The 22,546-nt window shown below is 47.0% G+C and overlaps 3 protein-coding genes across 4 annotated transcripts; 1 reads left to right on the forward strand and 2 right to left on the reverse strand.

The window, feature by feature from the left end:
• Nucleotides 1–233: 233 nt before the first annotated feature.
• LOC130131749 (coiled-coil domain-containing protein 122-like) lies at nucleotides 234–6,235 on the reverse strand. Its single transcript, XM_056301547.1, has 8 exons — nucleotides 6,184–6,235; nucleotides 5,836–5,951; nucleotides 5,632–5,767; nucleotides 4,413–4,486; nucleotides 2,595–2,987; nucleotides 2,259–2,375; nucleotides 2,060–2,133; nucleotides 234–330 (listed from the first exon to the last, which is right to left on the reverse strand). Exons 1-8 carry the CDS (start codon nucleotides 6,233–6,235, stop codon nucleotides 234–236), a joined length of 1,059 nt encoding a protein of 352 aa, XP_056157522.1.
• On the forward strand, nucleotides 2,661–17,158 carry mtrf1 (mitochondrial translational release factor 1). 2 transcript variants are annotated; one of them, XM_056301363.1, is made up of 9 exons: nucleotides 2,661–2,759; nucleotides 8,650–8,747; nucleotides 8,854–8,935; nucleotides 9,979–10,086; nucleotides 10,551–10,723; nucleotides 10,967–11,084; nucleotides 12,167–12,303; nucleotides 12,919–13,017; nucleotides 16,088–17,158. In XM_056301363.1, the coding sequence occupies exons 2-9, from the start codon at nucleotides 8,682–8,684 to the stop codon at nucleotides 16,208–16,210; spliced, it is 906 nt and encodes a 301-aa protein (XP_056157338.1). In that variant the 5' UTR covers nucleotides 2,661–2,759; nucleotides 8,650–8,681; the 3' UTR covers nucleotides 16,211–17,158. The 2 variants fall into 2 exon arrangements, with proteins under 2 accessions (XP_056157338.1, XP_056157337.1); XM_056301362.1 differs by lacking the exon at nucleotides 2,661–2,759 and adding an exon at nucleotides 7,790–8,262.
• Nucleotides 17,159–17,294: 136 nt separating this feature from the next.
• On the reverse strand, nucleotides 17,295–22,348 carry wbp4 (WW domain binding protein 4). The gene is made up of 10 exons (XM_056301401.1): nucleotides 22,291–22,348; nucleotides 22,128–22,200; nucleotides 21,970–22,032; nucleotides 21,248–21,371; nucleotides 20,933–21,097; nucleotides 20,690–20,760; nucleotides 20,443–20,521; nucleotides 20,028–20,230; nucleotides 19,621–19,850; nucleotides 17,295–18,648 (listed from the first exon to the last, which is right to left on the reverse strand). Coding segments are annotated over exons 1-10 (1,212 nt in total). The 5' UTR covers nucleotides 22,293–22,348; the 3' UTR covers nucleotides 17,295–18,446.
• Nucleotides 22,349–22,546: the final 198 nt, after the last annotated feature.

Genomic DNA, 22,546 nt, shown 5'->3' on the forward strand with positions numbered 1-22,546 from the left:
AACCTATGGAAATGACAGCAAGCTTTTATGATAGTGATATGAATTTCAAAGTACTGTAGTACAAGTAAACATTTAGTTGACACTACTGCCCCGTTCTGTTCAACCAGAGTAACTGCAATAATACCCCCCCCCGAACTCAAACTGGGTGGCTAACACCGCAATAACTTTTTAACTTTTATCTGCATAACTGAACATTATAAAACAAACGTGATTCAAATGAGCCAGTGCTGAAACTAGAGCATACTGAGGAAAAGGTCCTGTGATGGCTTCATCCGTCTCTTTAGCTCCTCTATCTGTCTCTGCATGTGGTCGATATCTTCAGAAATTTGCCTGAGCAAAGCAGATTGAGTTCAGTATTTACTACCCACAGTTCAACTGAAACACACTACATACAAAACTGTGTGAAAAGGGTTGGACATGATTTGCATTAACTTCTTCATAAATTATTGGGTGACAGATAGAAAATAAGGTAAATTAAAATCAAAATATCATAATCATGAGGATGCAAGGCTATGTGTGTGTGTTCATATAATTCTCAATGTGTGTTTTAAATTCCAAACTAAGGTTTTGATGTGAAGTGTGTGTGTGTATATCTACTACTACTACTACTACTACCACTTCCGGCTGCTCCCGTTAGGGGGCGCCACAGCGGATCATCCGTTTCCATTTCTTCCTGTCCTCTGCATCTTCCTCTGTCACACCAGCCACCTGCATGTCCTCCCTCACCACATCCATAAACCTCCCCTTCCTCTTCTCCTCTTCCCTGGCAGCTCCATATTCAGCATCCTTCTCGCAATATACCCAGCATCTCTCCTCCACACATGTCCAAGCCATCTCAATCTTGCCTCTCTTGCTTTGTCTCCAAACTGTCCGTGCGTGTGTGTGTGTGTGTGTGTGTGTGTGTGCGTGTGTGTGTGTGTATATATATATATTTTTTTTTCTTTTCTAAATAGTGAAATAGTGATAAAACCAGGGTCCTCCTAGTAGGTACTAAATCTACTTTGGCAAAACCTGATAGTTTTTCTCTAACTATTGGCAATTCTACAGTTCCTCCATCGCCTCAGGTTGAGTCTGGGTGTCATCTTGGACAGCACATTATCTTTTGAAGCGCATATCAACAATGTTAATCGGTCTGCATACTTCCACCTACGCAATATTAATTGTCTTCGCCCGTCACTTACATCTAACAGCACTGCCATACTCATTCCCACCATGGTTACATCCCGTATTGACTACAGCAGCTCTGTCCTCTTTGGTCTTCCCCCCCAACTAGCTTCATAAATGTCAACTGGTCCAGAATTCAGCTGCCTGTGTCATTTACCAGAACTCCTTCCATAGAATATCACTCCTGTTTTTCAGCAACTCCATCGGCTCCCTGTTAAATACTGTATTGACTTCAAGATCCTACTTCTCAGCTTTAAGGCCCTTAATAACCTAGCTCCTTCGTATCTTTCTGAACTCCTTCATATCCACTCCCCCCCCCCGCACTCTCAGATCCTCTTCTGCTCTCCAACTCACTACACCATCAGCCCGCTTGACTACCATGGGGTCTAGAGCCTTCAGCCATTCTGCCCCCTGCCTATGGCTCTCTCTCCCACAAGACTTTCACAACACTGACTCTCTTTCAACCTTTCAACATCCCATCTCAAAATGTACCTTTTCAAACTGGCATATTCAGTCTGATCCACACCTCATTGAGTTTTGTGCAGATGATGATTTTATACTTCTGTGTTGTATTAACTTTTTATTGTCTACCCTGCTTTGTTTAGATTTGATGCTGTCTGATACAGTGCTGCTTGTTTTTAACTATGTTCTGTATGGTGACCTTGAGTGAAAGGCGCCCACAAATAAAACGTATTATATATATATAGATATATATAGACATAGATCGACATAGGTACACACACACACACACACACATATGTGTTTGAGATATGAGTGTGCAAGTTTCACATAAACAGTTGAACTAAAACACTTTATCATATGGCCCTTTGTGCATTTGTGATGAAAGCTGCTGCACCAGTATTTGATGGTGTGTAATTAGGATCATGATTATTACCTGTGGTTGGCTTGGGCCTTGTTGAGTTGACAGTGGAGCCGCTTTACGATCGCCTCATGACGCTTGTTCTGGATCTTAGAGAGGTGAAAATCATACAAACACGCGTCCGTTTAAAGAGCTGACATATAAACAGGTAGAGAAGTTATGGTTTCATACAACAGAACAGCTCAGGGGTAGAAAAGTTCTTCTCTCTACATACCTCTATATCTTTCTTTATCTTGAATTGAGTGTCAAGCTCTTTAAGGAGCTTCTCCTTTCTCTCAGCCACAGTCTTCCCCAGGACCGAGATTTCTCTTTGCAGATCCTCAGTCTCCCTCTATTGACAAACATGAATGCAAATGCAAAGTACTGTACTGGATTTAACAGAAACAGAAGTCAGAATGAGGAACTCTGAAAACACAATAAAAGTGGACCATGGTAGATCACGGCTGACAATGAATGAATGAATGATAATTGTGCACCGAAAACTGACAGCTTTCAGCCAAAGGCATGACTGGAATTACTATTATAATAAAGTAGGTCATTCGCTCTGTACTGACACCTTTTCCTGCGGTACAGCTTTGTCATTTGGGTCTTCTAAAGCTTCTTTTCTCTGTTTCAGCATCCTGAACAGTGCTCTCTTCTTCTCCAGCTCCCCGTGGACCTCTGTTTGGCTTTTCGCTTGCAAGGCAGCCACCTTGTGACCCTCCATCTTTTTCCGGTACGTGTTGTACCTGGCTAGCACGATACGGGCGTTGACCTCCTCCTCCTCTATATTAAAATGCAGTCGTGTGTTGGCGTCAGAAACGGATACCAAGCGCGACTGCAGGACCTGCGCGTGCTGCTGCAGATGTTCCAGCTCTCCCTCCAGGGTGAGGATCTGCCTGACTCTGGATTTCAGCTGCAGCTTCACCTTCTCAGCGCTCTTCTCCATGTCTGATAAAACAGTCTTGAGAGGGAGGAATGCACTGTGTAAAGTAAAACAATTGCCCCCCCCCCAAAAAAACAACATTTGGTTCCAATGGGGAAAAAACTAAATTAATAGTCAGACTATAATTATGCATGCTCAATAATCCAGGTAAGAACGTCACAGAAAGTTGAATCAGTTCATCTGTACACAACGTTTATTGAGAGAAACGTGTCACGTTTCATCACTCAGTGATGACCTCTTCAGTCTCAACTGACTGCAGGTATCCCCACCCTTATAAACAATACAGTGGCATAATGACCGAAAACAACAATCAGTTTCATTTGCAAATTGCCGTAACCATTAACTTGAGTTACAATGGCCATGTGTACTATTCAGAGGATTGGGGAATGGTTACAATCACAGCACTGTAACATGGCGATAGATGTACTTTTAGGCCTCCCCACCCTCCGTTCAGTGATGATCGTTCCCTCTTCACATAGATGGCCTCTTTGACTCCTCGTTCAAACCAGCGTTCCTCCCTATCAAGGATGTACACATCCTCATCCTTGAAAGAGTGGCCACTGGCATGTAGATGGGTGTAGACTGCGGAGTCCTGGTCTGACACATTAGCTCTTCTGTGTAGTGCCATCCTCCGGCGATCCTCCCGGCACTTGACAGCATACAATATATTGCTGTTTGTGCCGGGGGACCCGATCCTTGGGGTGGACCAATTTCTGGCACAGCGTGTTTGGGGGTTTGAAAGCATCTGAGACGCAATGTTTGGAAAATACACGTCTCAACTGTTCCGACACTCCCAATACATATGGAATCACCACTGGTTTACGCTTAGGCAGCTGTTGCCCTTCTCCTCCCTTCAATCGGCTGGTCCACTGTTTGGGTGTTTTCCTGGCTTTGACAAATGCCCAGTTAGAATAACCACACGTCACCAGGGCCTGTTTAATGTGGGATTTCTCCCCTTCCTCTGTCGCTGTGTCGGTGGGGACACTGTCAGCTCAGTGGTACAGCGTCCTGATGACTCCTAGTTTGTGCTCCAGTGGATGATGAGAGTCAAACCTGAAGTACTGATCAGTACGTGTTGGTTTATGGTAAACATCAACAATCAAATGTCCCCCATCACCAATTGAAATTTCACAGTCTAAGAAGGCTGACCTGTCATTTTTCACATCCTCCCTGGTGTGCTTGATGTGGTTGTCCACAGAGTTAATGTGGTTGGTGAAATGTGGTACATCCTGAGATTCAGTTTAAACCCAGGTGCCCTCCACAAATCTCAACCAATGGCTAGGTGGTGTCCTAGGACATCAGAGCCCTCTTTTCCACTTCCTCCACATACAAGTTGGCCAGGTGAAACTGGGAACACATAGCACACACATGCCTCTGCCTATAGTACTGCCCCCTGTATGTGAAGTATGTGGACTGAAGACACAGCTTCAGGACCAGTCACACTTGGTCAGTGTTCAGGGTGGACCTATTGCTAAGGGTGGGGTCATTTTGTAATTTCATACGGACAACCTCCACAGCTTCATCAAAAGGAACACACATGAAGAGAGACTTAACGTCATAAGAGACCATTGTTTCATCCCCCTCCATAATGACGCCCCTCACCGTCTTACAATGCTGTGATTGCAACCATTCCCCAATCCTCTGTGAATAGTACACGTTGCCATTGAAACTCTAGTTGATGGTCACGGCAATTTGCATATGAAACCGACCGATGTTTTCGGTCGTTATGCCACTATTGTTTATAAGGGTGGGGATACCTGCAGCAACTTGAGACTGAAGAGGTCACTTAGATGAGGGTTGAAATGTTTCCCTCAATAAATGTTATGTCCAGATGAACTGATTCAACGTTCTGTGAAAAAGACTGGAACATCACACTCAAAATCTCCATCAATGCATCCATCTCAATTAATATTCTTTAGGTATATTTTTAAGTAGGTTGTCCCACCATGTCTATTCAGTAAAAGGGAAAGACTGTCGGGGACGATCTCTTGCCACTTGACCAGCATTGCCAAAGCGATCAGAATTATTGAATAGCCAGGACAAATAGTGTAGCTGTGTATACACTCACAAATACTGTCTTAATCTTGCCAGTTGGCTGTACATGTCTACATGACAATATTACAGTTTTGATTAATATAGGCAGGTTATGGCAGTACAACTGCCCTTGTATTGCATCCTGAGTATTTCTGCAACTGCTAGTACTACTATTTATCATGAATAATGACATACAAACCTCTGTGCAAAGCAATTGTACAGCAATGCAAATGAGTGCTGTAACTAAACGATGACGGTAACGGTGAGTGTAACATGCAATGCATTTCGGCATAACGCTCGTAACACTCGTAACGCTCATAACACTCGTAACGCTCATCACGCTCTTAACGCTCATAACGCTCTTAACGCTCATAACGCTCATCACGCTCTTAACGTTCATCACGCTCTTAACGCTCATCACGCTCTTAACGCTCTTAACGCTCATAACGCTCATCACGCCCATAACGCTCATCACGCTCATAACGCTCATCACGCTCTTAACGCTCATAACGCTCTTAACGCTCATAACGCTCATCACGCTCATAACGCTCATAACGCTCATCACGCTCTTAATGCTCATAACGCTCTTAACGCTCATCACGCTCATAACACTCATAACACTCTTAACACTCATAACGCTCATAACGCTCGTAACGCTCATAACGCTCGTAACGCTCATAACACTCATCACACTCGTAACGCTCGTAACGCTCGTAACGCTCATAACGCTCATCACACTCATAACGCTCGTAACGCTCATAACACTCTTAACGCTCATAACGCTCATCACACTCATAACGCTCATAACGCTCATAACACTCGCCGGAAGTACCTGAAGAGTGCCGAGTTCTTGTTGTTTGGCCTGGAGGGATAAAACCTGGGCATGGCCTCGCTGACTGATGTCTACCAAATTGTTTTTCAGAGCAAAGTCGGAGGGTTTGTGTGGTCCTGTGAAACAGACAAACAACGGGTCTTGAAGTGTTAACGGTCTCCTGCCTAGCGTGTTTCATGAAGAGGCGCACACCCGCCATCACTTAGCGTTAGCGACCGTTAGCTCGCTAGCAAACGGTCGACGCTAGCAGCTAGCAACTCCATTTTCAAATGCAGGCTGGTTAACGAATTTCTCATTGGTGAATGCTGTTATAACACCGTTGTGACGTTATTATTACTAATAACTTACCGAGCGGTTGCTTGGTTGTTTTCCTACCGTCCTCGGGCCCGGCGCCAGACATCTTCGCAACGTCAGTTCAGCGCTGTGACTTGGTTTACCCACCAGCCCTTAGCCTTACCCCTTAGCGTTACCCACCAGCCCTTAGCGTTAGAGCGCGCGCGCGAGAGAGAGAGAGGTCAGTCGACAGCGTTAAAGCAAAAGACAAATAATGTAGTTTTCATCAATAATAATAATAATGTAATAATATAGTTTTAGTTTTTCACACACACGTGTATATTTTAATTCATGCAAATTAATGTTTTCCTCCCGTGTTACCTAGATCGAGTAGCCGGATGTGGGTATGTGTCCTGGTTGCCGCACTAGCGCCTCCTCTGGTCGGTCGGGGCGCCTGTTCAGGGGGGAGGGGGGGTAGCGTGATACTCCCACGCGCTATGTCCCCCTGGTGAAACTCCTCACTGCCAGGTGAAAAGAAGCCAATAGGCGGCTGGCGACTCCACGTGTACGCGAGGAGGCATGCGGTGGTCTGCCCCCCTCCCCGGTCGGCAGAGGGGAGGGGGGCAGACTACCGGGACGGCTCGGAAGAGTGGGGTAGTTAGAACCGACGTTTGCTATGATCCTTTAATCGGACAAGGAAAAGGGAACTTTATTTACAATAATATATTGTAACGTGCATGGATAAGAAGACACGTTGGCCGCTGGCTGGCGGGTCTGACCCTTTGGTCTAGCGGTTAGCGATGTCGCCTGCGATGCGGGCGATAGGGGTTCGCGTCCCGGCCGCGGCACTTTCTGTGGTTGCCTCGTCCCCCGAAGTCGCTACAATGTATAATATAGCATCAATACTACTATCGTGGGGTGAGAGAGAAGAGAGAGAGAGAGAGAGAGAGAGAGGGGGGGTAATGTCTTCTCTTGTTGTGGTTTGTTTTTTGTTTCGGTTCCTCCCACAGTCCAAAGACATGTAGGTCAGGTGAGTGGGCCGTACTACATTGTCCCGAGGTGCGAAGGTGTGTGTGTGTGTGTGTGTGTGTGTGTGTGTGTGTGTGTGTTACAGCAGGGGGCTTGCCATAGTGTGTGCGGGCCCTGTGATGGCCTGGCGGCCTGTCCGGGGCGTCTCCCCGCCTGCCGCCCAGCGACTGCTGGGATAGGCTCCAGCATCCTCGCAACCCTGAGTTAGGATAAGCGGTTTGGATAATGAAAGAATAAATGAATAATGTTTTTTTTTAATCTTTGAAATATCTGACCGCTAGCACAAACCCACTGTGATGTTCAGTATTGGGGGAATACACCTTTAAGGACGCAGGGCATTATGGGATAGCAAACAGAGCAGCCACAGGGGGTGGGAAGGTAGACGGGGGGGGCGGGGTCAGTGGGATTATGTGCGCGTTATGCATGGAGCGAGATAAACATCCACGGCTAACTCCGAACCGGTGTTGCCCTCTGTGAGAGTGAAAAGTAGGCCATTACACCCACCAGAAATCGACGCTCAACCCGGAGCGCTTCACAAGAAGGCCCACGTTTACGGCCCGGATAAACAAAACTACAACGACCAGAGTTCCGCTGGTTCGAGTTCATCAACTTCCGGGTCAACTTCCGCCTACCGGCTCGCGTGCGCGCTCTCGCGTGCCCGTCCCGGTTCGACATGGCGGCGCCCACAAACGAGGTGACGTGACTGTCCCCGATGCCGAGTGTCCCGTAAACACATGTTTTATAACCGCTGGATCAGACTGTGCGCCTCCTGCAGCCGTGGGATGGCGAACAACAACAACGGGGGAGGGAGTGGGTGGAGGACGCCCCCGGGCCGAAACGCCCCGCGGTGTTTCCGAGAGGCTCTGCAGGGGGATGACGCGTCAAGACGCCTTGGCCGCGGCGATCTTGCGGATCTGCACAGGGACGAGGCGGTGCAGAGGCACCTCGCGCAGCTGATGGAGGAGCACGAGGGCCTGACCAAGAGGCTGCAGCATGCCGGTCTCAGTGACTCGGATAGAAGAGACCTGAACAAGAGACGTGCGGAGTTGTCGCCCGTAGCAGACGCGTTCCAGAATATCCGACAGGCTTTGAACGACCTGGAGGAAGTCTTGTCCCTTCTGCGTGGTGAGCGATACTGATATATTGTAGCGAATCCGGGGGACGAGGCAGCCGCAGGAAGTGCCGCGGCCGGGAAGCGAACCCGTGTCGCCCGCACCGCAGGAGACGTCGCTAACCGCTAGACTAAAGGGTCCACGCACGTTACAATATGTTATGACGTCAGGATCACTAACCCCACATGTAACAGAGGTGCACCTACAGGGAACATCTGCTTGGCCAGATGTTTTCATCTTTTGTTGTGACCTTGGCCTTTTTAACCACGCACTCAATTAATATTGAGCGCAGTGCGTTGCATTTGAATGTGCAGAGCATGCTGTATATAAAGTGTGTTCCACTGATTGATGTATTACTATCATTTTGATTTTTACAAGAATTGATTGCCACTGACTGCAGGTACAGTTGGAACTCGAGAGGAAGACCAACAAATGACCCAGCTGCTGAAGGAGGAAGAAGCGGGGATCTCCCATAGCATTTTAACCTTAAGAAAAGATGTAAGAGACTGGAGTTTTATACACCAAGTTTGGATTTGAAACATGGATTTGATTGCATTTCTGAATTTTTGATGTTTATGTGGTGTATTATTTTTTTTTAATTTAGCTGATCAAATCCCTTGTGCCCAGTGACCCACATGACCCCAGTAACATTATTCTAGAAGTGGTATCAGGACGGACAACTGGGGGTGAGTTCACCTGTTGGAAACCTTCTAGTTAGATCTATGAAGTTAATGACACTAATAGCATTGTTGCTAACACATAGAGCCAGATGGCCATTTCCTAACTGAACAAGACATGTTTTTGAAACCATATCATAACTGTATCTAGTTCCGCTAGACTCAGCTATTACCTGTTGAAATGAAATTCACTTGAAACTAATTTAGTGAATTTGCTCACCTTGGCTGGATAATTCAAACGCTGGCCAACCAAATTAGTTCTTAGGAACAAAGTAGTTTTAGGAATGTAATAGCACAGTGATTTACAATTACGCTTGACAAATATGTCAAATTTGAGGACCCATTTGGAAAGAACTTGTTTGTTTTCAATCTTCCTGCCACAATGAGTCAACCAGTGCCATTAAGGTGTGGGAGCATTCAGAAAAATTATTTTCCAAGAAAGATATATTCCTGCAAAATGTTATATCTACAAAACATGCTGCTTACCAGGTGTCTTATTTGTTAACTTGAGAGGGAGGAAATATTTTGTAAAACAAGTTGGTGTGGTGTTTGGTTGGAATGAAGGTCTGCTTACACAGGCTATCCGCCTTTCAACCTTATTCACCAGATTGCCGCAGTTCACCAGAGATGAGCAGATGGTTGCTGTTAAATTAATGCCCTGGGAAAGTTCCTGGATTAGCCACACAATTTGCTCTGTGAAACCACTTCCCCACACAAACCCTTGTAATATGCTTCCCCTATCTCCAGGGGAAATATTAATCACAATTCTTGTGTGTGGAATTGTCTTCTGGCCTGTCACTATGTAACATTGGCAAAAACAGGCATCTTGGCTGTGTTCAGCATGGCGAACAGCATGACGCTCCAGATTTGGGACAAGAGGTTATCAAGTGCTAAAAAACTGAGAGAAGTATGACCTGAGTTTTAAACTTGACCTTGACAAGGGTAGATTTGCGGGGTTGGCTTTTCGCTTGATTGTCATTCTGCGTGTTTTTGCAAGGTCAGGAGTCATGTGTGACATGTATGATGCTCATTCTTCTAATCTGTGGTTTTAGGTGACATCTGTCAGCAGTTCACCAGAGAGATGTTTGACATGTACCAGGGCTTTGCCAGCTACAAGAACTGGGATTTTGAGGTTTTCAACTACACTCCAGCGGAGTATGGTAAAGTTTATTCAAATCCAACTCACGTGACATTCTTTTAGCAAAATGGAGGATGTTTCTTTTGATGTTTGGTCTCCTAATACATATATATATATATATATATAATTTAAACTTGTATAAGACTGATGTAGTTACATCCATTATCCTTAAATCACCGACTGAAATCAGCATTTGTACCAAATCCACCCCCTCAATGCCAAGGCTCTTTGCGGTTTTGCTCGGACGCAAAACATAGACCTGTTTTACTGATTGAATTTGACTGACTTTCTGGGCCCAAAAAATGTGTTTGTGCGATTTACATCTTGGATTAGTGTCATTAAGTTAGCCTTAAAAATGAAGTTCGCTTTAACCGTTGTCTCGTTGTAACCCAGGGTGCTTGTCCATGTTTGCAAATCAGCCCCCAGTATTTAAACATTTCCGCTTCAATTAGAATTTCCCTTTAATTATTTGATGTTTTACACCAGGTGGTTTACACCATGCCGCGGTGAGGATAGCAGGAGAAAATGTCTTCAGAAACCTGAAGCATGAGAGAGGCACGCACAGGGTGCAGAGGATCCCTGAGGTCGGCCTCTCCTCCAGGATGCAGCGCATTCACACCGGGACCATGACAGTCATCATCCTACCCCAGCCCGCTGAGGTACACAATACAAAGTCACTATATGTCTGTTTGTCTTTCAGTCTGTCTGCCATCCTCCACAGTGGTTCCTTAATATCTTTTCTCTGTGACCTGTCTGACTGACTCGGTGTCTTTCTGCCTGTCCATACATCTGTCTGTCCCCTTGCCTGGTTCTTTGTCTCTCTGATTGACCTGACTGAAAGTATGCCTTCATGTCTTGCCCCTCGTGGATCATTTTTAAATGCTCCTTCTTTTGTCTTGTAGCTTGATGTCAGCATTGATCCCAAAGACCTCCGTATCGACACATTCAGGTCCCGGGGTCCTGGGGGCCAGAGTGTCAACACAACAGACAGCGCTGTGCGCATAGTTCATCTTCCTACAGGTGAAAGACATAAACACAGATCTTCAGTATTTGTATATTAATTGTATACAATACAAATCTTAACTTGTATTACACTAAAGAAGAATATATTTTTGATAAATGCATCAAAAATGTTTTGATGTCAGTGTAATGTGTATTGTTTGTGCGATTACTATCAAAGCTGTGTCCATGTTTCGTTTAAAGGTAGATCAGAAAGACTCATCAGGTCCGGGTAGCGTAGCGGAGCGGTCTATTCCGTTGCCTACAAACATGGGGATCGCCAGTTCAAATCCCTGTGTTACCTCCAGCTTGGTCGGGCGCCCCTACAGACACAATTGGCCGTGTCTGTGGGTGGGAAGCCGGATGTGGGTATGTGTCCTGGTTGCTGCACTAACGCCTCCTCTGGTCGGTCGGGGCACCTGTTGGGGGGGGGGGGGGGGGGGGGGGACTGGGAATAGCGTGATCCTCCCACATGCTACATCCCCCTGGCGAAACTCCTCACTGTCAGGTGAAAAGAAGGGGCTGGAGACTCCACATGTATCAGAGGAGGCATGTGGTAGTCTGCAGCCCTCCCCGGATCGGCAGTGGCCGGGATGGCTTGGAAGAGCGGGGTAATTGGACAGGTACAATTGGGAAGAAAAAAAGGGGGGGGGAGGGGACTCATCGGTACACCCTTTCCACCCATGCAAACGTTCTAGTGCCGGTTCAACTTGCAAACCCTCTAAGAACCGGTTTGCTTTTCCACATGCTAGAGAGCCACGTCATCACGTCACTGTATACGCCTCCGCTTTCCCAGCAAGATGAGGCGAGAAATCAACTGTGATGATTTCAAATATTGGCAGTTTTACGAACATTGGTGACGAATCGAAAATTTGCTCCAACGTTTTCGGAGTTGAGAAGCTCCACAAACTGGCGACCTGCCGGCCAGTCACGCTCAAAGACACCGATGTGAGCTGGCTGGAGCTTGTGGTTAGCACTGTGGTTTTGTGCCGTATAACTGTGTTTATTTTTCCTTGCAACGTCATCTCTGCTTTGCTGTAACATCTAATCGGTGTCAGCTGTGTCGTTACTCAATTGCTGTGGTTTACCGCTTCTGTCTACAGGTACGACTGTGGAGTGTCAGCAGTCTCGCTCCCAGCTCAAAAACAAAGACACGGCCATGCACATGCTGAGGGCTCGCCTCTACCAGAGCATGTTGGGTAAAGAGACCAAGCAGAGGCACACAGCACGCAAACAGCAGGTAACTGAAATCTGACTCAAATCTAATGTAAAACAAATGCACACCCGAAACTACAACGTATTGCTAAATGTGCAGCGGGGGATATATCATAAATAGATTTCGGGGTGTCCGGGTGGCGTTGTGGTCTATTCCGTTGCCTACCAACACGGGGATCGCTGGTTCAAATCCCCGTGTTACCTCTGGCTTGGTCGGGCGTCTCTACAGACACAATTGGCCATGTCTGCGAGTGGGAAGCCAGACGTGGGTATGTGTCCTGGTCGCTGCACTAGCGCCTCCTCTGGTTGGTCGGGGTGCCTATTCAGGGGGGAGGGGGAACTGGAGGGAATAGCGGGATCCTCCCACGTGCTACATCCCCGTGGTGAAACTCCTCACTGTCGGGTGAAAAGATGCGGCTGGCGACTCCACATGTACCAGAGGAGGCATGTGGTAGTCCGCAGCCCTCCCCGGATCGGCGGAGGGGGTGGAGCAACAACCGCGAAGGCTCAGAAGAGTGGGGTAATTGGCTGGGTATGATTGGGGAGAAAAAAAGGGGGGGCAATCCAAAAAATAAATAGATAGATTTCCTGCATTAAAGGAATCTAATCTGATAATTGCATGTCTCTCGCTCGACTTCAGGTGGGCACCCGTTCTCAGTCGGAGAGGATTCGTACCTACAACTTTAGCCAGGACCGCGTCACAGACCACAGGACCGGCTATGTCACTAGAGACATTAAGGTAAGATTATGGGAGGAGATTGTGTGTGTATGCATTTCTCAAACAATCACAAAACAAACACATGAGGAACTTTAAAATCGTTATTCTGTTACGTTTTCATGTTTACTTATGTTTCAGTAATTTCTTTTCGAAATTTATTTCTGATTTTCCCCTTTTTCTCCCAATTTAGTAGCCAGTCGATCCCTATTTTAGTTGAAACTCCCACCCTCGTACTGTATGTGTTCGCCAACTGCATCTCTCCGGCCGGCAGTCTCGAAGGAGACGCCTCCCCACTTTCGTGACAAGGCGAATCCAGACCGAACCACTGCTTTTTCCGACACACACAGAGACGCATTCATGTGACGAACACAAGCCGACTCCGCCCCCCTCCCGAAGACAGCGTTGCCAATTAGTGCTTCTTCGAGTCCGGCTATAGTCGGATCTGACGAGACCGAGGTGCGAACCCCGGCCCCCTGTGGGCGACTGCATCGACACAAAGCCGATGCTTAGACCGCTACACCACCGCGGACCCTTATGTTTCAGTAATTTCAAGAATGTTTTCACTTGGGAAATCCAGACCAGAGTCCTCAATTTTGATATTTTGTATAATTTCCAGTTTGTCTCACATTATACCGAATCCTAATCATATACCAAGCGCGCCTTTTGGTTGACCCCAAACCAAAACGAGCAAATTATGACATCAGAGCAATGCATTGTGGGATCATTGAGGATATTCTGGTTGGTTCTAGCTTGCTAAATAGCTACAGAGGAGAAAATATTTAGAAGAAAGACAAGTACAAGATTTATCGTCATGATTTTAGTTCAAACTAGTTTCTTAGGGGTGGCGCAGTGGTTAGCACGGTCACCTCACAGCAAGAAGGTCCTGGGTTCGAACCCCGGGGTTGTCCAACCTTGGGGGTCATCCCAGGTCGTCCTCTGTGTGGAGTTTGCATGTTCTCCCCGTGTCTGCGTGGGTTTCCTCCGGGTGCTCCGGTTTCCTCCCACAGTCCAAAGACATGTAGGTCAGGTGAATCAGCCATACTAAATTGTCCCTAGGTGTGAATGTGTCAGCCCTGTAGTGGACTGGCGGCCTGTCCAGGGTGTCTCCCTGCCTGGTGCCCAATGACTGCTGGGGTAGCCTCCAGTATCCCGCAACCCGAATTTGGATAAGCAGCTTGGATAATGGATGGAATGGATGGATAGTTTCTTAAGACTGAATGCAGACCGACACCCCAATGTGTTGAACTTTTTGGCCTGTTTTGATGCACACCAGAGTTTGCATGATGTATTTGCACCTGTCCAGAAGATCCAAACTAAACGCAAAGATCGCTGATGTTGAGACTCAACATCTAACAAATTCGATCTACATTTACTTTTTCCAAGTCAAAGTTTACAAAGTGCTTTAATAAAAAAGATCCATTCACCAGATTACAAAAGAGGGGACACATTGAACTGAAATGTAGATGGTATATCATATGCAAATTAAGTGTCCATATTAACTATTCTTGTTGTGTCACAGAACACACTGAACTCAGCTGCAGCGTAGACGCCATGACATCATAAAATTAAGTGCATATTAAGTATTCGTATTGTGTCGCTGGACACATTGAACTGAAATCTGTTGAAAACATGAATGGTTTTTTTCAATGTGTTGTTACGAGGGGCTGGAAAATCGATGAGTACCGTGAAATTTTCTTTTGCAATACCGAGCTGTATTGTTTTATTTTTGTGCAGCCCTATTATGAATATCCCCATGCACACACCGAATTTCCACCCACGATGCCTTTACCAATGCCCCAGGCCGAATCAGGCTTTGGTTGATCAGCATCTGTGTGAAGCCCGTGTCCACCCCTTGTATATGTGCCGGTATGCTGTATCTCCCACCTGGACCGGGCGGGGGCCCTGACGGGCCAAGAAACTAGATCAGCTGGCCGACCTCCTTTAACAGACACTCCTTCCGCCGGGGGCCCAACCTCCCACACAGCCAGCACTCCTGGCCTGATGTTCAAGAAGCCCCTTGTAGGTCGGGGAGAGCAGAGGCTGAAGCTGGGCCCTGTGGATTAGGCAAGAGGGAGGGGTGAGACCGGGAACGAGGTGTGGCGGGTGTGTGCTGCTGTGTGGATGTGTGTGTGGTTGCAGGTGTGTGTGTGTGGGTGCATGCATGTGTAATCTCCTTCTCAGAGCCGGGATGGGGCGAACTGCTGGCTCGCCACATGGGTCCTGGGTAGGAAGGGCGAGGTGGTCCCCCACCAGGGTGACGGCCCTGGCCAGGCCCTTAGAACGGTGGCACTGGACCCAGTCACAGGGGGCAGACAGGCAACAGATTCCTTCAGTGCCGCATGGTGGATGATGTCACTGATGTCCTCCAGGCCTGGTTGTAGTCACTATCATGCCATGTCGAGGAGCTGCTTCGCCAGGATGAAGGGGGTTGGCCAGCAGCCTCCAGGCTGAGCATCTTGAACTGGCGCAGATGTCCTTCTGGCGTGAGCCCCACCCGGTCCAGGACAGCTCGCTTGATCGCATTGTAGTCCCCCTGAGAGGACGCTGGTAGCCACCTGCATGCCGACACCAGGCTCTCAAAAATGCCCAGAAAAGCTTCGGGGTCGTCGGCAGATGTCATTTTGGGGAGGGTGACCTGGAGCCGATGAGATGGTGAAGCGGCCAGATCACCCCTGCAGGTAGCTGAAGGGGAGTGCAGCAGCTCCCTCAGGAGAGCCTGATCTTCTGCCTGCTGAGCAGCTAACTCCTGCGGAGCAGCCTTTTCTATAAGTCTTTCTCCATGACTGTGTTCATGTCTGCATCAGTGTCAGACACGGACCCAGCTTCACTGCGGTTTTAAGAAAAGTTGGTTAGCCTAACACACCTGAGGCCGATCACTAATCAGCCTCTGCGTTGTGTCTGCACTCTTGCGACCATCCCCCTTCCATTTGCAGCCCGAGGCTCAACCACACCCCACTACCACAAATGCATTTATTTTATACTTAATTTTTTAATTTTCTACAATGGAGAATCATTCACTGCTGAGATGAACCAGGTCCATCGACTTTCTGAAGCTTTTCATGCAGATGTTGCGTTTGTTCTTGTGTTGTAGAAGTTCATGAGAGGTGGGGACGCCCTCGAGGATTTGATTTCTGATGTGGCTGAACATGGAGACAGGGAGGCCGTGCTGGAGCTGGTGGAGAGCAGCAGCAGTGTGAAGCAGCCCGGGTCTTAAAAGTCTGTTGTGATGCCTGCCAGAACCAGCTGTTAATCTGAAGCGTGGCTGTGTGACCCAGGTCATCTGTTTTTATCCCCCCCCCCTTTTCTACCCAGTTGTACTTGGCCAATTACCCCACTCTTCTGAGCTGTCCCGGTTGCTGCTCCACCCCCTCTGCTGATCCAGGGAGGGCTGCAGACTACCACATGCCTCCTTCGATATATGTGGAGTCGCCAGCCACTTCTTTTCTCTTGACATTGAGGAGTTTTGCCAGAGGAACGTAGCTTGTGGGAGGATCATGCTATTCCCCCCAGTTCCCCCTCCCCCCTGAACAGGTGCCCCAACTGACCAGAGGAGGCGCTAGTGCAGCGACCAGGACACATACTCACATCCAGCTTCCCACCCACAGACACGGCCAATTGTGTCTGTAGGGATGCCCGACCAAGCCAGAGAGGTAACACAGGGATTCAAACCGGCGATCCTGGGGGGGGATCGAACCCCCGACTTCATGAATGTTAGCCTGGTGAATAGTCAAAGAAACAAAGTGTTCTCGGACACCAGATGACGAATCTTAACCAGGACTGCTACTCTACAGGAATGTCCAGCTTCAGTGGCTTATAGGACCAGACATTGAACTGGTATTGCAAATGGAGGTGGACAAATGCTGGTTTAGTGACACCTGACTGAAAGTTGATTTAGTAATGGGACTGTGAAGCTGAGGCACGAACACGAAAGACAGCAGTTATTATAAACTATATATTAGGAGTCTTCTAGGTGGCGCTTTGCCAGTCCGGGCTTGCTGAGGACACCTATCAGCTTAGCACACACACTCCTTCCTCCAGAGCTGACCCACCCTGTGTGTGTTGAGCTGATAGACGGACACTCAGCTGACGAATAAGTGTTTTAGTTACCCTGGTTTGAAAACTTGAACGAGTGTGTATGCTACTGCAATAAATTAACTTGCTTCTGAAATACTTTGTGTTTTGACTTTAGCCTCCCAAAAATGCAGTCACAAAATTCCAGGTTGAGACTACTAAACTGTTTCTACTAGAGCTGGTTGTTCAAAAAACAAAATGACTAGGGATTTTATTTCAATGTCCTGGCATTTAATGAGGCATTCGGTTGTTTAATTTGTCCTTAAGCACAATTTCTTTCATCCTGTTCTGAAAAAGTGTGGTGACCATTATTCATGTCACATGACAGACATTGTGCATGACGATGCATCGCTGACTTCGACCCCAACATAAATAACACAAGTAAAAAAAATAGATATGAGGGATAATGCAAATTATGAAAAAAAAACTATGAACAGACAAAGGCCTTTAACAATTCATCTGTGTTTACTTTGCCTGCGCTTAGCGGACTGCAGGATGAAGCTATTTACAATCAGAATCAGATCAGGGTGTTGACAGAGGATGGTTGCATGGAGGAGAGAATGGATCTACTCTACAAAAATGTAAACGCCTCACTTTGGTGAAGTTCGGCTCAAAAGGTAAGAAAATGTAGACACTTGGTATGGTATTCGAGTTTGTCATCTTAAGTCCTACAGGGCAAAACTAGAGGATGGAAGATGGTAGACAAACATGAACAGAGGAACACGGGGAAAAAAAAACTAACGCGGCATGGCCTCAAGAGACCCAAGAGAAGCATATTGATGATATTTTATCTTTGAAAATGTTTCTGTCTACCCCCCCCCACAAAAAAACAAAACAAAAACAAAGAAATATTTAAAAAAACATTTTTTTGGATACCCCCCCCTTTTTCTCCCCAATTGTACTTAGCCAATTACCCCGCTCTTCCGAGCCGCCCCGGTCGCTGCTCCACCCCCTCTGCCGATCCGGGGAGGGCTGCAGACTTCGATACATGTGGAGTCGCCAGCCACTTCTTTTCACCTGACCCCTGACCGTGAGGAGTTTCGCCCGGGGGACGTTGCGCGTGGAAGGATCACGCTATTCCCCCGAGCTGGCGCCCTGACCGACCAGAGGAGGCGCTAGTTCAGCAACCGGGACACATACCCACATCCAGCTTCCCACCCGCAGACACGGCCAATTGTGTCTGTAGGGAGGCCCGACCAAGCCGGAGGCAACACAGGGATTCGAACCGGGATCCCTGTGTCGGTAGGCAACGGAATAGACCGCTACGCTACCCGGACGCCCCTAAATTGAAAGAAATCTTAACATAGCCCTGTCTTCTACAGAATTCCCATTATAAACCAGCTGCAAATTTGATTAAAAAGGTTATCCATTTTTAAAAGTTAATCGTCCGAGGCCCTCTGCCGGAGACTCCTCGATTTGCCATTCTGTGTCTTGCTTTTCCTAAACGAAGCGGAACCGCCCTCATCTCCGAGGGAGGTGATGGTGCGCTCCTTGAACTTGGGCTCGGGCTCTGGAGCCAGTTCATCTGGAGCACTGGAAGCACTGCCCTCCACCTGCGGCAGCTGAAGGTCCACGTTGGCACTGGAAAGCAAAGGAACGGTACAGATTATGTACAGTCCAACGGTGCATTTGGGGTAATGTGTAGTCAAGAGCACTGGGGGAATTGTGGGGAAACTTTGTAGCTTAGGTTTAAAGTTTTATGGCTCAAGCTAAATTCCTGCAGCATTAACGCAAAACAAAAATTTCGTTTTTGATACTTTCTATCGCTGGTTTATGAAAGCCTACGTCACAAATATCCAAATCTCAAACGCTTTTGTAGTTGCTGATTTTTTTGGGGGGGGATTTCCCCCCGTTTTTCTCCCCAATTGTACCTAGCCAATTACCCCACTCTTCTGAGCTGTCCCGGTTGCTGCTCCACTCCCTCTGCCAGTCCGGGGAGGGCCGCAGACTACCACATGCCTCCTCTGATACATGTAGTGTTGCCAGCCGCTTCTTTTCACCTGACAGTGAGGAGTTTCGTCAGTGAGGATGTAACGCATGGGAGGATCACGCTATTCCCCCCAGTACCCCTGAACAGGCACCCCGACCGACCAGAGGAGGTGCTAGTGCAGCAACCAGGACACATGCCCACATCCGGCTTCCCACCCGCAAACACGGCCAATTGTGTCTGTAGGGATGCCTGACCAAGCCCTCCGGAGGTAACACGGGGATTCAAACTGCCAATCCCCGTGTTGGTAGGCAACAGAATAGACCGCTATACCACCCGGATGCCCCATGTAGTTGCTAATTTTAATGGTTTCTACCAGTTTGGACTTGCCCTAGAAAAATGATATCGTGCATAGTGTTATTTTTTTCACCATAGCAGCCACAAGTGGAAGAATAAGGCAGGTTGGGTTGAGTTTAAAGAAGAAGCGCAGCTGTTGTGGCTAACACGCAAATTTCAAAGACCAAGCCCATAGAAAACCTTTGATGACAGATCCTACGATACCATAACTAAAACCCACGTGCAACAGTTTTGGACTAAAGCTCCTTGTTTGAGGATGGGCAACTTACTATGGGTCCTCCTCTATCTGGATCTGTTCCCAGGTCCCGTATGGATTTGCTGTCTTCCGCTTCTTGGCCTGTGTCTCTTTGTTCGCCTCCTCTTTCTTCTCCTCAGGTTCAGCAGCTGTCTCCTGGGCCTTGTCCTCTCCTTTCTCCCCATTATCATCCTCACTGTTTTTGTCACCCTCAGATGTATCCTGTCCCTCCCTGTTTGAGGGCTCTGCCTCCACTTTCCTTTTCTGAAAATGGTCAACATGGAAATTGGTTCTAAGTGTCATGCTGATGATATCATTGATAAAAACACCGATTTCTGGAATTACATGGTCCATGCTAGACTGTGGTAAGTGCACCCTGAAAAGACATTTGCCAGCTCCATATCTTGACCGATACTCATTCATTGATATGGGTCCTCTCACCCTGAAGTGGATCTTCGGGATTTTGGGCTGTTCCTCACTGGATGATTTGGCGCCATCGGAACTCTCCTCTCCCCCCGATAAAGGCTCCGGCTGAGGACTGGCGATTTCCTCCTGAACTTCTTCCTCTTTGCTCGAACCAGATCCAGATCCAGCTCCAGATTCCTCCTTAGCTGGAAAATCAGCTGGCCTCTCCCAACTGGACTCTGTAAGAAGCAAGCAAAGAGGATGGCATACATTACCATGTAGTAATGCCAGAGCTAAACCCAAGAGAGCACAGCATATCATGAAGGATAAATGATAAAATGAATAATAAAAAATTATATATATATATATATAAAACAATTCTTTTCAAATAAGGTTATGTGGTTATATATATGACGCTTATCCTTTTGTAAAGAAAAGCTACTGAACTCCCCTCCATTCTTTGTGTTGTAATAGTAGGTATAACCCTCGGAACTGACAGCCTCCATCCAAGCACTTGCTGAGGAAGAGTTCTGCAGAGATACATAGTGAGTTAAAACTACAGCTGGAAGAGGCTGCACCTTTACACTTAATACACGGAGCTTCAAATAATTAACACTTGTGACAAGATGGTGACATAATGATAATAAAGGAAAATATACAAGGTAATATGTAACAACTTAAAATTTAATTGAAAGTACCTCACTCTGTCCGAGCTCTATAGAGCCCGAGCTTTCTCCCTGGAAACCCTCTGGCTTCTCCCACCGAGATTCTGTAGCAAAGACATTAAACAAAATAGAAAAAATCCAAAGTCTGGACCACTGGGGACAGAGATAAAACTGTAATACGTTTGACCTGTAGGCATAAATAACTTTATTTAAAAGATGTAAAAATTATTCAATGTAATAGCAATTAAGCGTTTGTGTCCTTAAGGTTTTCCTAACCTCCAGTTATTGAGTTGTAGTAGTATGTATGTCCGTCGTCTGTCTTTCCCTCCAACCAAGTCTCTGCCTCTTTGGGCTCTACAGATTTCTTCTGCTTTTTCTTTTTAGGCTCTTCTCGTTTTTGAGACAGAGGTTGTGCCTGGGCTGTTGTTTGGCCTTGTGAACCTAATCCCAACAAAAGGAGGAGAAAAAAAAAGGCCTTGTATGAATTCGATCATAACCCATACATTTCTCTTTAGTGGAACCTTTGATCATCTTCATTGACCTTGAAGACATATTAGAGTAGATTTTTAAAGAAAATGTTTAGTCCTTTACCTGATTCTAGCTCCATCCTCCTCATGTCTTCTTGATATGCCTTAAGCGCAGCCTCCTCCATCGCTGCAAACTCTTTGGACATACGTTCGTCTTGCTTTGCCTTGTCAATGCTCTTCTTTTTAATCTTTAGCAAAAAAGAGGGGGAAAAATGATTGACGGGAGGCTATGACCAATAAGGAGATAGCTTCAGGTTTGGCGCGTTGTGTCTGGACCTTATCTCTCATGCCACTCGTCTGAAATGTGCCAAGACACTCGAGTTGTTCAGAGCTGTGAGTTTACCACATGCCTGGTCAGTACAACAGAGACCCCTGTTGATAAATTACTGTACTAAGTTTCATCCCAAGTAAGTACATTACAGGCTGTATGCCACCCACAAGGCCATTTTCACATGGCTGTGTACACTGCTGAAGTAAAGTGAAACGCAAGGGCAGGAGAGATATTTTCATTTTAGCAAAACGAAAATGATCTTGGCTCTGCAGTTGGAGCCGCAGATAAAATACAAGGTGTGTCACTGACTGTCGACAAAGTCAGCAAAGCCAGCAGTTCGACGGACACTCGACGAGTTGAGCAGAAGTAATGCACACATGCAACATACAGATCTAACTACCTCGGCGTGCTTTTGCTCAACTACAGTCGATCAGAGGTTGAATTCACAATCTGTTGACAGTAGTCAGACCTGTCGCCATACGGAGGGGAGCAGCGAAACCAGTACAGTACAATACCTCAGCAATTTTAGCAGCCACATTTTCTTTGTGGTTCTTTCCTCTTTCGTGGAACTCGATGCTCTGTCGGAGAAAACGGGCATATGAGGTGCTTGCAGTGTAAAGTCAAGGCTTGCAAGATAACCGTCACGTTTTCCACATCTCGGGCTACTACTCACAGGCTTGTTGTCCGCTATCCAGCACTTGCAGTACTGACAGAATTTCTTCGGCTGCGACTTCCAGTAGTCGGCCCTGCAAAAGGGTTACACACCGAGTACATTTTAAATAAGTTACACATGGCCGACCACGTGGGGGGAAACCTGCGTGACTGTATTTACTTACATTATGAGTGTTTGCCCGAGTATGAGACGGGAAAGCCTATTGGAAACTTGAGGCAAAGGCTGTGCACATTTCACCAACAACACTGTCCATTTCTGATGACGTCATAACCAGTCGTCGGTGAAATAGTTGCTGCTTTTGTCGTTCGCGTCTGAGTGGTTTAATCCGTCAGGTGTCGGTCAAAAACTGCTCAAGAAAACATGTTGTCTCACATTTTATTATCTAATCGAATTAAAGCGGAAGGTACAGACATGCGCCA

Source organism: Lampris incognitus, chromosome 21 (genome assembly GCF_029633865.1).
Source record: "Lampris incognitus isolate fLamInc1 chromosome 21, fLamInc1.hap2, whole genome shotgun sequence".
NCBI lineage: Eukaryota > Metazoa > Chordata > Actinopteri > Lampriformes > Lampridae > Lampris > Lampris incognitus.

What these genes read in the sequence shown, in the direction of transcription:
- mtrf1 (XM_056301362.1), top strand. Translation starts at nt 7,872, where the DNA reads ATGTTTTATAACCGCTGGATCAGACTGTGCGCCTCCTGCAGCCGTGGG. An exon ending in TTTTAACCTTAAGAAAAGAT is followed by an intron (nt 8,748 to 8,853) that starts GTAAGAGACTGG and finishes TTTTTAATTTAG; the next exon opens with CTGATCAAATCCCTTGTGCC. An exon ending in TCCTACCCCAGCCCGCTGAG is followed by an intron (nt 10,724 to 10,966) that starts GTACACAATACA and finishes TTTGTCTTGTAG; the next exon opens with CTTGATGTCAGCATTGATCC.
- wbp4 (XM_056301401.1), bottom strand. An exon ending in GGATAGCGGACAACAAGCCT is followed by an intron (nt 22,033 to 22,127) that starts GTGAGTAGTAGC and finishes TTTCTCCGACAG; the next exon opens with AGCATCGAGTTCCACGAAAG. An exon ending in CAGATAGAGGAGGACCCATA is followed by an intron (nt 18,649 to 19,620) that starts GTAAGTTGCCCA and finishes TTTGCTTTCCAG; the next exon opens with TGCCAACGTGGACCTTCAGC.
- LOC130131749 (XM_056301547.1), bottom strand. Translation starts at nt 6,235, where the DNA reads ATGTCTGGCGCCGGGCCCGAGGACGGTAGGAAAACAACCAAGCAACCG. An exon ending in GCGTTATGAGCGTTATGAGT is followed by an intron (nt 4,487 to 5,631) that starts GTTAAGAGTGTT and finishes CTTTTGATGAAG; the next exon opens with CTGTGGAGGTTGTCCGTATG. An exon ending in AGATAAAGAAAGATATAGAG is followed by an intron (nt 2,134 to 2,258) that starts GTATGTAGAGAG and finishes CACCTCTCTAAG; the next exon opens with ATCCAGAACAAGCGTCATGA.